This window comes from Neolamprologus multifasciatus, chromosome 5, assembly GCF_963576455.1.
Source record: "Neolamprologus multifasciatus chromosome 5, fNeoMul1.2, whole genome shotgun sequence".
NCBI lineage: Eukaryota > Metazoa > Chordata > Actinopteri > Cichliformes > Cichlidae > Neolamprologus > Neolamprologus multifasciatus.
In genome coordinates this window covers 4,241,400-4,258,159 of record NC_140443.1, presented here as the reverse complement: position 1 = coordinate 4,258,159, position 16,760 = coordinate 4,241,400, and the positions used below count along the sequence as shown (strand labels likewise).

Genomic DNA, 16,760 nt, shown 5'->3' with positions numbered 1-16,760 from the left:
TTGCTCCAATACTTCAAAATGCCTGGCTCTAAAGGAAAACTGAAAAGCTTAAGTATAAATATAAGTATAAAGAAAGATGATGATAGTTCAGGCTGAGGTGCTGAACTGTGACACCATAAACCAGGTGAACGAGATCTATAAGAGCATGCACGCTGCCTAAAAGCTTTGACCTAGTCACTGTGCATGCACCAAATTCCTAATCTGATATGTTTTCTTTACTAAAGCAATAAACTGTGACACTCACAGGAGCACCGCGGACACCAGGAGCTCCAGAAGGACCAGCAGGACCAGATTCACCCTGCGAGAAAACACAGGAAGAACATCAGCAACATCATACAGAAGGTTAACTTTACATTATAGAAACCTACTTATACTTTTCCAAAATGAAGACTTGTGCAGAACAAGACATTACATCATTTAGATTAAATAAAATAAAAGTAAAAACGCCTCACCTTCTCACCATTGGGACCAGAAGGACCAGGGGGACCAATGGGACCAGTGAGACCCTGTAACATGAAACAAAAAAAGTATAGTTAGTATAAAGACTTGGAGAAGTTTGAAGTGTGAGAACAGAGAATTCACACTGCTTTAAAATGAGCAGCGGGAATAACAAAACACTTTTATTCTAAAGAACAAAAGAATGAACATTTTAGATTTCAGATTACATTTAAAGTATAATATGCTGTAAATAAGAGATTCATATGTGTAGATAGTGGGGGTGCAACGATACTCTTATCGATATTGAACCGTTCGATACAGTGCTTTTGGTTCAGTACGCATATGTGTCGAACAATACAGAATTTTAAATTTATTTTATCAACTTTTCTTCTGACGATGCTGTCTGTGTTGAGCGCTCAGTGAATCTGCGTTCGACTACTCCGCCTAGGCTGCACTGTCGAGCGCAGATCCACCGAGCGCAGCGCAAGCTAGCAAGACAGAAGCTAAGCTCCTTGCAACATGGCAAATTGAACCTCCCTCACCCTCATTCAGATCTGGCGTTTGGAACTATTTTGGTTTTCATGTGACGTATGACCCTGAAGGTAAGCGCATCTTGGACAAAAGTAAAACAGTATGTCGGATGTGCCACACAATGCTCAATTGCATGGGTGGGAAACTACTGCGTTAGCGCAGTTAGCTCGTTAACGTGTTGACGCCGTCCAGCCCCAGGCACGGGGCGATCTGCGGTAGCTCGTTAACGGAGATTTGCCGTGTTGTGGCGTTAATGTCATTTCAGATTAACGCTGGCAGCACTAGTGGGAACACAACGAATATGACTGCACATTTACTCCGACATCATCCTCGTGCAAAGACAAGTGGAAGCAGACAAAAACAACAAGCACGCATGCTACAAACTTTACCCGAGTCATTTAGACAGCCGTTAGCACATGATTCTCCTTATGGGGACCTGATATGTTTAATATGCTGCTGAGAATATAGTCCAGAAGAAGCGTATAGTAGAGCTTTTATTTTGGAAAGAGACATTTCTCTGTAATAAACTCTCTTTTCCAAAGATGAGTGATTTCTCCATCAGATAGATTTTTTTATTATTACTTTGTTGTTTCAGCAACATTAAATTTAAAAACTGTACTTTTGAGTTAAAATATATATTTATAATTTTAATAAATGACAAAATAAAAAAGCATGAACATTTTTTTGTATTGAAAAAATATCGAACCGTGACACCAAAGTATTGAACCGAACCAAACTGTGAATTGTGTGTATTGTTGCACCCCTAGTAGATAGACATGTATACTGTGTATGATTCTAACATTTTATTTCCAGGAAATAAATGAAAGTCGTTCTATCTGTATTCAGCAGAAGCTACTATCATTCACAAAAACCCAAATGAATGACAGTCACTCACTCTGGCACCATCTTTGCCTGGAGCACCTTCAGGTCCTTTCTCTCCAAGGTCTCCCTGTGGGGATAAAGAACTGAATTAAAGTCTGTCGTGTGACAAGAAAATATGCATAAAATTATACTCAAATAGGGAAAAATCCACAAATTGAGTGTTTATGCATTCAGTTTGCTAACGCTTGTTTCCCATCATGGCTTACTCTGTCTCCTTTGGGTCCGGGAATACCAGCACCTCCTCTCTCTCCAGGCATACCCTGCAGGCCAGGGGGTCCCTGAGCCCCTCCAGTACCAGCAGGTCCAATCGCTCCCTATTATTAATCAAAAATATAATGAGACGACAGGTTTGGGTTCAAAGACACAAAGACAGAAGACGTTTCAACTGCACAAAGATGTTTTATACCTCCTGATGCAGTCAAGGTCTTTAAAAAGGACTTGCAAAAAGGCTTGTGATGATGTTCTGTCACATTTCAGACAGATTCTGCTCGGGCTTCGTTTAAAAACTCACAATATGAGTCAGAAACACAAACACGGTGCCGTCTCAGAGTGAGAGAACATCTGCTCATTCAACAAAAGAGGCCGATGCTCATCTTTGTCCCTGCCTGTTGTCTTCAAGGTTAAACGATGACTGAGAGAATAAAAGAGAAAATAATCCTGCCAACTTCTTTTCTTCTTGCTACAGAAGAATGTTAAAAAAAAGCCTAACTCTCTAATGAGTCGGCCTTTTAATTTAAACATAAAGACATCTTAATTTCCATGTGTTTTGCTGCGATGGTGCGTTTACCTTTAATTCTGTTATTAAAAGGACAAAGGGCGTTTTATCATAAAGGCACGAATCTCTATTTCACACATCAAAGCTGAAGAAATTGAAAGCAAATGCAGACTTTGATTGTTTTTTTAAAAAGTACTCCTATAGGCTCACTCTGAGTCAAAACTTCAGCTGTGCTGTGCAGCCTATAAATCAGACACACGCAGCATTTCTTCTGCCTGTCATTAAGCCATAACCACGGGGCTAACACAAGCACAACACTGGCTGTGAACACTATAGAATAACACTCTAACTCAAAGAGGCCGACAAACGTTTGTTATAAAACAAATCGTTTTCAGAAACTTGCTTTTCTAGACTGTTGGTTCATCCCTTCTTCATCGTCACCACCATCACACTCAGTCTATAATCCTCATCCTCTAACCACTTCTGTCTGGGGATGAAAACCTATGAACTGGGATTAAATTCCGACCAGATAACAATCCCAAAGTGGGAATTGCAGCCTCTCTGAGCTCTTCCTCTGCTCACAGTGCCGTTGTGACAAATCGCTGCAGTGGCTGGAAATTGCTGACAGATGGCAAGTGAGTGTATAGCCTGACTGGAGACACACTGAGCCATCAGCTGCAGTGGATGTAGGAAATATTTTATTTTGTTTTAAAGTATTATAAATTTATGAAATAATATGAATGCAGAAAACGGAAATAAAACAAACGTCCAGTTACTGATGGCTCTTCAACCACTAATCCTCAACTTTTCTGGCTTATGACAAAACTGTGTTTGCTTGTGACTCATATCTACAAAGCAATTATTCACAAGAACCCAAAGGAAGAAAGTTTAAAAGGAGAGCTTATTAAAAGTATGTTTTCATTTTTCAAATATCTCCAAATTAGAAGTTACATTCGAGCAAATCAAAATAATACCTGCACCAAACCACCAAAATCAGAATTGGAAGACATAATTAGCAAAAGCAGTTCAAAAAAAGGGGCAATATCAGAAATATATAAATTGATTAGGTCCAAAACATCTGACAATTCGTTGGGAAGGTTGAACGCCTGGAAAAATGATTTAAAGAAGGACATATCCATGGAACAATGGGCATTGGTTTGCGCAAAAGCTCATAAACAAACTATTAATTCTAGACTAAGGTTGTTGCAATACAAATGGTTAATGCGAATACATGTTACCCCAGAAAAATTAAATAAGTACAACTCTAATATTCCAGACACTTGTAATAAATGTAATGAAGATAAAGGTAACTTTTGGCATTTTATTTGGGATTGCAGGATTGCTCCTTTTGGGTTGCAGTAACACAAACTATGAAACAAATATTATCCAAAGAGGTTGTTTTGGATCCTGGCTTCCTTATTCTGGGATTGTACCCAGAAAACATGAGGTACACAAAAAGTGACAGAATGTTTATTGATATGGGTTTGTTACAAGCAAAAAGATTAATTGCACTAAAATGGAAAAAAACAAGGGAACCGACTTTGCCATTGGAGCGGATAACATGTATACTTAATAGGAAATTGGATGTTTTTGAGAAGGTGTGGAGACCATTTGTGAATTTTGTAGAAGGATTTGTATTTGAGGAGGACGAGGACTGAGGGCAATGACATTTGATTTCGGATAATGACAAATTTAGGTCTTTAATGGAGCGATAAATCTGACGACTTTTGTGTTTTCTTTTTGCTGTCTGAGAGGAGTGTATGTTCATGTAGTACTTAGAATGTTGGACTGTTTGCAAGTCATTAAAATGTAAAAAATAATAAAGATATTGTTGATATTTCTTCTGTTTTCCACTCTTTGAATGACATCAGAGATCTACTATTTTAGTCAGTAAAAAAAACCTAAGGATGCTGAACTTAAATTGTCTCAGGAATTAGAATTTTTTAGCCTCTAGGGGAAAATAGGCTTTTACTCAGTCTGGGAAACACTGAAAGTTTAGCTTTGGAAGCAAAAAAAAAAAAAAAAAGCTTATTAAGGTTACAGACCTGGTGGCCAAATGTAACTCTGTTGATTTAGCATTAGCTCAACAGTACAACCTGCACAGGAGCAACCTTACACCAACATTTATCAGGCACATGTGTTATTAAAAAGACAAATGCAAACATTAGATCATGAAGGAAAACGCTGTTCTGTCTCAACAAAAGAAAGAAAAATGCTCTGCTTCAGTCCAGCCACACCGTAAAGACCTCAGTTACAGACGGTGTGAGGTTCAGTCGATATCCTGAAGCACACACGTGAGCAAACGATGGTGTTTAATGACTTCTGCAGAATAACATCGTTAAATATTTAACCCTCATCTATTATTTTGCAATAAAACCACTCCATCAGATTTTTGAGTTTTTTGATTTCCCCCTGCAGACACTGTAGCATGTCCCTCACGGTTACAGTGTCTGCAGACATGTAAACTCCAACTCTGAATGTCCAAACACAGGGATTAAAAAATGTTTAGATATTGTGCTATGTATCTTTGGAAAGGATTATGTTTCTCTGTGAGAAAAAAAATATGAATCTGAATGAACTGTACATAATTTAAGTTTAACAGAATGAACTGCATTGCATCTCAGTCTTTACTATACTATATTTATCTAAAGCAGCTGACAGCCTGCACAGGGAGCGCAGGCAGGATGGAGTGGATGAAGACGAGTGTCTGGGGTGATTTGTGACAGCAGGATCGTAAAGAGAGTGAAAGGAAAGGTTTAAAAGATGGTAGTGAGACGGGTATGTGTGGTTTGGAGATGGTGGTGCTGACAAAAAGACAGGAGGCTGAGCTGAAGATGTTAAATTTTCATCGGGAGTGACCAGGATGGACAAGATTTTACAATGTGCATTTTAACTTTGGTTTATTGATTTTAGGTGATGGTTAGATAGCATGTACATTTTTACCTAGCATGGCTCCTGTCATGCAATACTTCCAAATGTTCTACCAGGGAAAGGAGGCTTTCTAATCCTCCCTATACTTTGTATCTGTAATTTTGTATAATGACAACAAAGTATCTTATATTTACTGGAATAAAATAAAAACTATAAATGAACCAGTTTAGATTATGACCTGTAGTCTGGGACCTAAGTTGATTCTTTTTTTGTTTAAAGAAAATGCGATGCGATTCAAAACTGGAAAACTGAGCAGAGGTTTTATTGTCATATGCTGTCATATACTAACTAGACTGCTCAGTGCAGCAGAGTGAGGAATGATGCTGCCCACTTTCTCTAATTTTAGGCTGAAAACACCAAATATACGTTAAAATGCTGAGTACACACAGCTTAACTCGCGAACACTCGAGCTAATTATTATGCAATTATACGGTCAGACTGCTCTGTTTCTGCTGCCTGTGATAAGAATATTGAAAATCTCACCGTGTTTCGCGGCGGGTTGGGTGAACCTCAGGGAACAACATTTAATCAGTTTAAAAAAACATGCTTGTTATTGGCTGCTGGGCTCACCTTGGGTCCGTCAGTTCCAGGAGTTCCAGGCAGACCTCTGGGTCCCTGCAGACCCTGAGGGCCAGCGGCTCCTCTCTCGCCGGGAAAACCACGTTCTCCCTGAACAGTAGCACAGTGACAATCAGCGGCATGTATGTTAATCAGCAGCCTACAGTATAATGACATTATGTTAAGATCGTGAACTTACTCTAGGTCCAGTGGCACCAGCAAGTCCAGCCTCTCCAGGAACACCCTTGAATGGTGAAAAGAAAGAGAAGCTAAGAGACCTGCAAGACTATCGCTGTTGAGATACTTAGTTATGCTTTATACTCATAGCTAGGGATGGGTACCGGTATCCGGTGCCATCTGACATAAACGGTAGTAACCAGACCGAAAAGCAGCGCACATTTCGGTGCTTTATTTTCCCTGAGCTGTCACACACTTTGGATTCTAGCCAATCATTTTACGTTTCCGGGGATAGTAGGCGGGTCCAGGTACGTACGTTCTTTTAGAGCAGAGCTACAGATTAAAAATGCCCAAGGCGAAGCGGTCAAAAGTCTGGCTGTACTTCACAGCAAAAGATGCAAACTCAGCAGCTGCAACAAGTGCTTTAAGGTGATACTGTGATACTGTCAAAGGAAGTAACACCTCGAATCTGATGAAACACCTGGCGACGCATAGCGTTTTTTTTAAAAGCCGAAAAATGCGCCGTATTTGATAGATTGCTGCGAGACCTCACACCGTGCACATCTACTGCGGGTGTGGTGCCTGTTATCGGACCAGGAGTTAGCAACATCCCCCAAAAAGCTGAAGAGGAGAGTCCTGGCCCCTAGCCCTGCCAGTGTAGCAGAAATGATGAGGATGATGATGCAGCAGCAGCCGTTCTTCTCTGCGTGAGTAGCTTAATGTTGTTCGTGTGTAATTTACGTTGAGTAGGCTAACCACGTTATTACATTAATGTATGTAAGGTGAACTAGCAAACACCATCATAGCTACATGCGGCTGTCTTCTTGTTTGATGGCAGATACTCCCTTCACCCTGGCCAAAAAGGCTAAAATGACCAAAGAAAAAGTGGAAAACAGTTAAACATGAGAGGTTTTTGGACAAAGTTTGTGTTTTTTCCATTGTTTAAGCTGCTTCCAGCCAAGAGTGATACCATATATGCCCCATAGCTGCAGAAAAGGCTAACATTGTTATCTTTAAAAAAAAACAGCTGAACATGAGAGGTTTTTGGACCAATTTTGTGTTCTCCATTCTTTAAGCACCGGTTTGAGCACCGTTTAAGCACCGGCACCGTTTCAAAAGTACCGGTTTGGCACCGGTATCAGATAAAACCTAAACGATACCCATCTCTACTCATAGCACTAACGAAACTAAATTAAAGCCAAAAAGCAAATATTAAGTGTAATTATAGATTTTTAAGAGTTTAGAAATCTGGTAGACGACATCTTAAGACTTTTGCAGTCACTGATAACGTTGGAAAAAAGCAGCAGCGCTTAAACTGTTTAATTACCTGTGTAATTAATCTGAATCATGAGCTTGGAGTAAGTACATAAATTCATATCTTATACTCTATCTTTGTATACTTTTTATCTTTGTCTTATTTATCTTATTTGATCATGAAAGTGCACAAACCTGATCTCCAGGCTTTCCTCCCTCACCAGGTGGACCAGGAGGGCCAGGAAGACCCTGTGTGCAGGAGAGAAGAAGCATTAACACTGAACGCAGCGAAGATTCAAGTCTGCACCCCCCCCTGCGCTTCAGATGGTGTTATTGTTGCATGAACATGTCTTCAGGCCTGCAGTGCTGACAGGAGTTGCATATCACTTCCTGTGGACTGAATTATGGCTGTCACATATGACTCCATCTTCCTGTCAGTATGTGTCTCTGTCACAAAAAACTTGGGAAACATCAGGTGATTTGTGGCTGAATAACAACATCTTCTTTTTTTTTATGTTGAAACATTTTAATTTACTGCATTGCCATGGAAACACAGTTCAGGGAAAACTCATAAGCTAAATCGTTAGAACATCAATGAGGAGCTTGGGAAATTGTTAATATGCTCGGAAAAGATCTCTGCTGCTAAAAGGTGGAACTATGACTGGAACTCAGTAATGACATGTACAAGTGAAAGAGCCGCAGTTTGATCCTGTGAGGGGATACGACTTCCTCTGGGGTTGCATCACAAAGGCCATCTGGTAAAGAAACATATCTGCCAACCTGTTAAATATGCAGAGCCACCTGCTGCGGCCATCCTTTCTGAATAAGGGAGCATATGGAGGAATGTGTGAGACCACGCCTCTTAATCTGGGAATTCAGGTGTATAAAATCAGGCACCTGGCCAGCAGATTGCTGTTACAAGAACGAATGGGCCGCTCTACAGAGCTCATATTCCAGTGTGGTACTCGAACAGGTTGCCACTCGCAACAAGTCAGTTCGTGAAATTTCTCCCACTATAGATATTCCACAATTAGCTTTAGTGGGTCACTGTGTAAAGTCACAGAGCGGAGCATCGTATGTAAAAGTCACCAGCTCTGCTGACTCACTGACTGCAGAGATCTAAGACTCCTCTGGCATTAACATCAGAACATGAAGCTTCGTGGTATTGATTTCCAAAACAACAGTTTCCTGTAGCTGTAATGTGCAGGTGGCCCAGTATCAAACACCGAAAAGGAACATTTGAGCTGGCAGAACAACAGTTTCCTTATCGTCACCTACAACTAAAATTTGTTGCACTGCTGCAGCAGGACCTAATGTCAAGTCACAGTTTTGAACACTTTGGATTATAAATGTCTTTAGATTTTGCAAGATTAAGTAAAATTGCTGCACAGGAAACATGTGCCCAGCAAGTTTGGCACACCTAGGTGAAACCATACGCAGTGTTGGGAAGGTTACTTTTAAAATGTATTCCATTACAGATTACAGATTACATGCCCCAAAATGTATTCTGTAACGTATTCTGTTACGTTACTCAATGAGAATAACGTATTCTGAATACTTTGGATTACTTAATATATTATCATGCTGTTTACAACTACATGAATGTACTATTGCTGTGATTTATTACTGTTACTGAAGGTCCGCGGCTCCGAACCGTAGTAAAGGGACCTCTGACTAATACGGTGGGTTCTGTGTCGGCTCATAGCTGAAAACTAGCTTTACTTTGTTGTCTGGGTCAAGTTTGCTAGTGAGAGACAGAGAGAGGCGTTGAAAGGCTGCTCCAACAGAACTTATTGTTTTTGGAGGAAAACACGAACACGGTGTACAGTCGAGTCTTAATAGCTTACTTACAACTGGGCTCGTCAGGCTCTCTTCTTGGCTGCAGTGGTTATTATTATATTTACATGCTTCCAGCTCCCGTTTTTGCTCGATGACAGCTCGTACTTTTCCTTTTTCTCCCTCCCTCGCTCACAGACACATAACGGGTATGGCAGTCCATTCTCCCTGCAGCACGGACTACACTGCCTATGATGCTACATTCTTTAGAGCTATACCTGTAGCATTCTGCCTGTTAGCTTAGCACAACAACAACAACAGGCGCTCTCTCACCCAGGAAACACGCAGAGAGAGAGAGCGTCACCCTGTAACCATGGCAACCGTAACGCTGCCGCCTGGAACAACAGAACGTAGCTGTCAAACAAAACCCAAACAGTCCTGACCCGCCACAATATGAAACAGGGAAGTACCGCCATGTAATTCATTTATTTCAACAAAGTAACTGTATTCTAAATACCACCTTTTTAAACGGTAACTGTAACGGAATACAGTTACTCATATTTTGTATTTTAAATACGTAACGGCGGTACATGTATTCCGTTACTCCCCAACACTGACCATACGTGTGAGCCATTCTGCAACACTCATACCCAACATATGACTCGGTGACAGAGGTGCCCAGTTTCAGAGTTTTTGAGCCCCTTTAGCTGCAGTTTTCTAGCTAAATAGTGGACTTAACTTAATCCTACCGGGAAAATGTTTCCTGTATGCTCACAACAAGTAATTCATGTAATTAGCATACATGTTAAATATGTGTCGTTCCATTAAAATGGAAAATGGAATGATACATATATTTCTCTGTTGCACTATGAACAACTGTGGCCATAGAAAAAATAAGTGGTTCCCGATTCTGGCACCGCTCAGCAGAAGAAAAGCAATAAACTGAAGTTTCTATGTGTAACTGCACAATATAAAAGTAGTGATACAACTGCTCATATATGCTCAAAGGTGTTATAGCAAAGCTTTAAGTATACAGACTCACCTGGAAGCCAGAGGGACCAGGCTGTCCTTGCTCTCCTCTTTCTCCAGCAGGACCCTGAAAGTCATCATTACAGTACTTTTATATAATTCATTAAAATTGTGCAATTTCATGTCTGGCTGACAGTTAAAACGGTGGGAAAATTCTGCGAAACCTTCCACTTCTTAGTAAACATTATAAAAATAAAATATTTATCATATACAAAATGTTCTCTAGTTCAAAAAGGTTTGTTTAGTTTGCTGAAACATAATCTTCAAAAGAAGTTAAAAGTCAGTAAGTCAGCGATGGCGTGACTGTACAGACAATTTGGTCAAGGACTTTTTTTTTTCCAGACAGAGCTTTCATAGAAGCAGTCTGGGAAATGGAGATAACAAAGACTGCTTCTAAGTGCAGACGTAGAAAAGGGATAAGATAATATCGGTGTTGAAGGTATATAAAGTGGCATGGGAGCGATAGAGATACGTACAGCGGGGCCAGGGGGTCCAGCTGAGCCAGTTTCTCCATCTTTGCCGGGCAGACCCTGGGGAGAGGAAGAAAGAGAGACAGAGGAGGATGGGGTGGGGAGGTGGAGGAGGTTTGACAGATATCAGCACTAAAGCCAAAGGTGATGCTCTTAACTGGGCAGACATCTGACAGATCTATAACTGAGGCTTCTCGTCCTGAAGCTGGAATCAGTGAAACTGTGTACTTGAAAAATGAACCTAATCAAAAGTTTATAGTTTCTGACAATAACAAATATTTGGCTCTAAAAAGAGACTTTACTTTAGCATAACATGTTTATGTTTTTATGCACGTGATTAATTAATGCTTCGTAAAAACACAGCAGTCAATCTGAGGAGCGTTAGTTTTAAAACATAAAATGGAAACACGATGAACGTACTCTCAGACCAGGAGCTCCGGCCAGTCCTTTCTCACCAGACTTGCCAGGTTCACCCTTAGAAAAGCAGAAATAAAATCCAGTGGTTAGTGAAAATGCTACTGCTGATCCCTTTGCACCTATCGTGAGAACAAAGGTGGATACAGATGATGCTCATCAAATTATATAAAATTACTCAGCAGCACTCCACATGTTGCTGAACAGGTACTGTGCAGTTTTGAATCATGCATTTATGTTTTAGAAAGGACAAATAAAACACATTGCAACACACTGTAAAATATTACTCCCTTATAGAAGGTACTTTTTGTTTCTTTTTACTTACAGTTGCTCCCTTTGGTCCAGGGAATCCCATGACTCCAGGCTGTCCTCGGGCTCCCTGTGGACCAGGAGGTCCTGGACGACCATCCTCACCAGGCGCTCCCTGAGTAAAGTCAAGCCAAACGGTAAATAACTGCCATATGTTTCTCTAACAAAATTAAAAATGTGACTACAAAATCTAATTAATATAAAGCAAAATTCATGACACACTGTGTATAATCCCTCAGTAATGTTACATCCATTCATTTAGTAATCCAACCAAAAAATGTAGCTGTTTGTTGCACATTTAGACAAATATCATAATATTAAAAATCTGAAATCATTATGCAGAAATGTATGTTGTGTATCAAATAAATGTGAGTTGCACTATTTCAAATCTATTTATTTTTTTAGGTGTTTAAATTAATTAGAGAGGCTTCAGTGAATGGATCGGGTCTAAGGCTACGTTCACACTGCAGGTGAAGGCGCATCAAATCCGATTTTTCTGACCCTCTGCGACCCGTATCTGATCATGGTGTGACAGTGTGAACGGCACAAATCCCATATTTTCAAATCCGATCTGGGTCACTTTCGTATGTGGTACTGAATCCGATACATATCCGATGTTTCAGAAAGCGACTGCTGTTTGAACGGTCAAGTCTCATTAAATCTGTCTTTTACATCACCGACACAAGACAGACGCCAATTATCAGCGCCGGAGAAGACATCGCGAACGCTTCCTGGCCATCCGGTGAAACTGTTGGGAAGACAACATCTGAGAAACGTGAACATTTTATTTGTACTGTATAATCTGCAGATTCTGACAGAAATCTGTAACTATCCTTTGAAGCAGCGCTCCTCTAAAACAGCAATAAGGATAATTATTAGGTTATTTACATTATTATGTAAATAACAAAATAACTTAAAGCAAAAATTGGGAAACGTAAAGTCCGAAGTCTTTATATTAAGGCCATCAGTCAAACAATACTGTTTCTGGGTTTAAACAGAGCGCGTTGTGTGTGACGTCTTCTTTTGCACATGCGGCCGCTTTGAGCGTTCACACTAGAGCACGTTTGCTGTCGCATTTTATTTGTAGTGTGAACGAGCAGACAAAAAAATCGGATTTGATCAAAAAATCGGAATTGAGCATTAAGACCTGCAGTGTGAACGTAGCCTTAGTGCAGCATACAGAGTTTACGGCTCCACCGTCACTATTAACAAAGTGTATAAACATAAGGATTGAATGTTATCCTTAAAAACAGGAGACTGTGTGACAAACGGAGCCCAAAGTGAAAGTGAAAAAACGCAGCCCCTGAATTCAGCGTGAACGTGGAAGTAAGCTACAGTATAAGGCTGTCGGATAATGGGCGGATAAATTTCCCGCAATTCAATTTGATGAAACCACTCATGAGTCATTGTGTGATCAGAGCACATTCGGTAAAATTACAAGTCTCTCCCTGGTTGTTTCATGTGATATTAAAAATAACACACGGCTTTTAATACAGCAAGCGGATGCACAGCGTGTAGTTATTTCTCTTAATTTACAAGTAAACAACAATGACTAATTAATGTCTGTTACAACAAGAAACGTGTACATGAACATACAGAAGGTCCAACTTTGCCTTGAGGCCCAGCATCACCGGGGCGTCCAGTCAGACCCTGTCAGAGAAAGGAAGGAGAATTACTGGCTAAATCTGGATGAGTCGTCAGGCATCTCTTTGCAGACATATGCTAAAGAAAGGTGGGATTGCAGAACATATGGCACCATGTGAGACTGATTTTACACCTCTGACTAGCCCCCTGTGCAGGAAGCAGCACCTGCTGATGGAAATGACTAAGAACGGAAACATGAATGAGAGCACATTGCTCACAGGCTTCATTAACTCTGTTTTCTAATTTCATTTTGGTGACTGCACACAAACAAGCTACTGCTGCAGCTGAAATTAAATATTTGAGAGGAAGAGGAAGTACAACTTATCTATCTATCTAATATCTATGCATACAACACAGCTTGATCCATTTGAATGGTAATAAAATAATGGAACTCCTTCTTGAAAGAGAAACTAATCTACTAAACTTTGAGATTTGTGGAAATTTAAAGCACATTTCTGGAGATCACCAGCATCTATGCGTAATAACGCGCTGTAGAGGAAGCACTTACTCTGGCACCGGGCAGACCGGGCTCTCCAGGGCGGCCGGGGTCACCGCTGGCACCTTTGGGACCGCTGGCTCCGGAGGGTCCACGCTCACCGGGGGCTCCCTGTATTATGAGGAAGAGTGTGAATCACAAGTCAAACACAGAGGACGGGAAACGTCTCAAAGTTCAGAGGAGATGTGTTTCTCTTTTAGTAGGATGAACAAATTTCATTGACCTGCAGGAGATGAGAAGATTAAATTCAGACAGATTAATTGTGATATAAATGAAATAATATTTAATGAGATGTTGGCTTTGGTGATGTGGGACATGTAGGTCAGTGTGCGTGATGGGTTTGTGAGCTATGCTGCCATCTTGTGGGAGGCTGCGTGCATCACTGCTGCCTCCTAAAGCGTGCAGGATGAAGTCAAAGGGAAATAAGTTCTGACAAATGGCACTTTTTTTTTTACTCTTCAAGGGAAATAAAATTTTTATTATGACCTTCAATAATTTGTGAATTCAGAGTGAACCCCAAAGACGTGCCTCATTAACCGCATCGTTTTAAATCTGCCAGCTGATTTGTGCAATTTAACTTGTTATGAGTGAATGAGTGGAAAAATGATTTCTCAGAGAAGTCATCACGGAGACCAGAGTCAATTTACGCTCATTAAAATGCTTTGTGGAAATCAGCTCAGCTGCTTTTTTCATATACATCGTGTTTTACCTTTTACAGTATAGTCAAATATGTGCAGATTATTTATCTTTTTAAAACTTTTCTGACAAAAATATATTTTGGAACTTTAAAGGATTTATACATTCATGAAAAACAAACAACTAAACTGAGAAATAATCCTCTTCTTTAGAACTTTTCCAACAGTTTCAGCAGTTTTAGCTTTCACAACCAAGAAAGTAAAATATACTGTAGATATGAATATCTCAGTTACACACGTTTTCAAGGTTTTCTGATGGCTTCTAGTCTACGTTTGAAGTACTATTATTTCAAAGTATGCTGAACTATTTTTGTATTCTGAAGCGTAAGTTCGCCAATTATTAACAAGCTTATATCATCACCATCAGACTGGAAATGCTTTTATCGCTCAGTGAAGTAAATATTACTCCCTCCATGCTGCGTGTCAAAAATCTCTACACTAACCTACACTAAGATAATAATAATAATAATAATAATAATAATAATAATAATAATAACGTCATGACACAAACATCTTTTTAGCCTCCGGACTAAGACCACCAGGTACCGGAACAGCTTCTTCCCCACAGCTGTCAGACTCCTGAACTCTGCCTCCTGACATCTGACTAGGGCTGCACGATTAATCGTTAGAAAATCGCGATTTCGATTCATACTTATGTGCGATCTCATTTTCAAATGACAACGATTTAAAAAAAAAAAAAAAAAAAAAAAAAGACGACGACGATTGTACCGCATTTTGATCCGGGACGTAATCTGCATGAAAACAAGCGCTCACTCTTCCTGCTCAACAAATGACAAGGGCGGAGCCTTATACCACGTGATACAGAAGCTGGCTGCTAAAATTAGCAGGGAAAAAACAACGGAGAGCACGTCATCGATGACGAGAAAGTGACAGGAGAAAATCCGTCACGGTCAACCACCCAAACATCAATAACGGGAACCTTATACAGCGCTTCCCTATACCCGTCGACCTCCTGCAGGCACAAAGAAATTACGGAGGCTATCACTTATCACCTGACCAAAGATATGGCTCCATCAACACTGTGCAAAACGAGGGATTTAGGAAAACGATCAACACTCTAGACAAACGCTACACAGTGCCGTCCCGCAACTATTTTTCTATTGTTGCACTACCTGCTCTATACACGCAGTGTCGAGCAACGGTGGACAAGCTGCACAACATTTTGCGGCAACGACAAAACGTGAGACATTTGTTGTTTTTATGTTTATTTATTGTTTTTATGCTCAGTCTCAACTGTTACGAAGTTGATGTGCAGTTAATAAGTGCAATAAATATTTATACTGGAAAAGAAAATCGTGAGAGAATCGTGATCTCAATTCTAAGCAAAAAAATCGTGATTTTCATTTTATGCAAAATCGTGCAGCCCTACATCTGACCCACGTTAAACTCATGGACTGAACATACACACACCCACAACCACCTACACACACACACACACACAATGGACAACTGTACCCTCAAACACAATAATAACATGGACTGAACCACCACTCACAACCACCAGCACTTTATAGCCTCTGTAGAAATTATCCACATATCTCACTTATCTTAACTGCACTACTGTATAGCTCTGTGTAAATAATCATTCTGTACATACGATAATTTTTAATCCTACAACTGTTTATAACTTGCACAGTTCACATTTCTGTATAACTGTATATCTCAGATTCTGTATAGTTTTTATTTCATATTTATATCCTGTTCATAGCCTGTACATACTTATAGTTATAGAATATTCATAACATACTTCATACCGTGTACATTATAACATACCATAATAGACCCATTTCTGTAATATACTTACATATCTATATTATTGCTAATATATATTGTAATATATCTATATCACTAAAGCACTTCTGGATGGATGCAAACCTCATTTCGTTGCCCTGTACCTGTGCATGTGCAATGACAATAAAGTTGAATTCTATTCTATTCTATTCTAATTCTATCTTTTTATGTCTTATGGAAAAGTTTAAATTAATGTCTGTGCATCACATATAACTGAATGTATTCACACACATTTATTCACATATACAGTTTTAAACCTGCAACTACTGACCAGATGCCTAAAACATGCTCTACTCAGCTCATTGTGGCTGTTTGGAGCGCTTCACTTCCTTTTCACAAACCAAAACTCTTCTCTGGAGTGTCAGTGAAACCATCATGAAGCTTACCTTTGGACCAGCCAGACCATCTTGACCAGGGAAACCACGGTTACCGGGAGTTCCCTAAATGGAAAACACAAAATTAGATTTAAGCTTTATTAAAATAGCAATATCCCAATCTCACAGTGGGCCTTAAATGGGCTGCAAAGTTTTACCCAACGAATACGCACCCATCCATCACAGAGTAAGCAATAACAGTAAGTTAAGTGAAGGAAAACCCTGACACTGTGATATTCTGTGATATATTTAATA

At 39.9% G+C, this 16,760-nt stretch overlaps 1 protein-coding gene across 3 annotated transcripts in view; it reads right to left on the bottom strand.

Annotated features, from left to right (window-relative positions):
- Window positions 1-16,760, bottom strand: part of col2a1b (collagen, type II, alpha 1b) — a 55,256-nt gene that overhangs the window by 17,717 nt on the left and 20,779 nt on the right. For all 3 annotated transcript variants that reach the window (XM_085161123.1, XM_085161122.1, XM_085161124.1), the window contains 14 exons: window positions 16,518-16,571; window positions 13,637-13,735; window positions 13,081-13,134; window positions 11,501-11,599; window positions 11,182-11,235; window positions 10,768-10,821; window positions 10,305-10,358; window positions 7,682-7,735; window positions 6,255-6,299; window positions 6,068-6,166; window positions 2,058-2,165; window positions 1,865-1,918; window positions 453-506; window positions 245-298 (listed from right to left, as the gene is read on the bottom strand). In XM_085161123.1, the coding sequence (XP_085017249.1) occupies window positions 245-298; window positions 453-506; window positions 1,865-1,918; window positions 2,058-2,165; window positions 6,068-6,166; window positions 6,255-6,299; window positions 7,682-7,735; window positions 10,305-10,358; window positions 10,768-10,821; window positions 11,182-11,235; window positions 11,501-11,599; window positions 13,081-13,134; window positions 13,637-13,735; window positions 16,518-16,571 (936 nt within the window). The remainder of the gene's footprint in view (window positions 1-244; window positions 299-452; window positions 507-1,864; window positions 1,919-2,057; window positions 2,166-6,067; window positions 6,167-6,254; window positions 6,300-7,681; window positions 7,736-10,304; window positions 10,359-10,767; window positions 10,822-11,181; window positions 11,236-11,500; window positions 11,600-13,080; window positions 13,135-13,636; window positions 13,736-16,517; window positions 16,572-16,760) is intronic.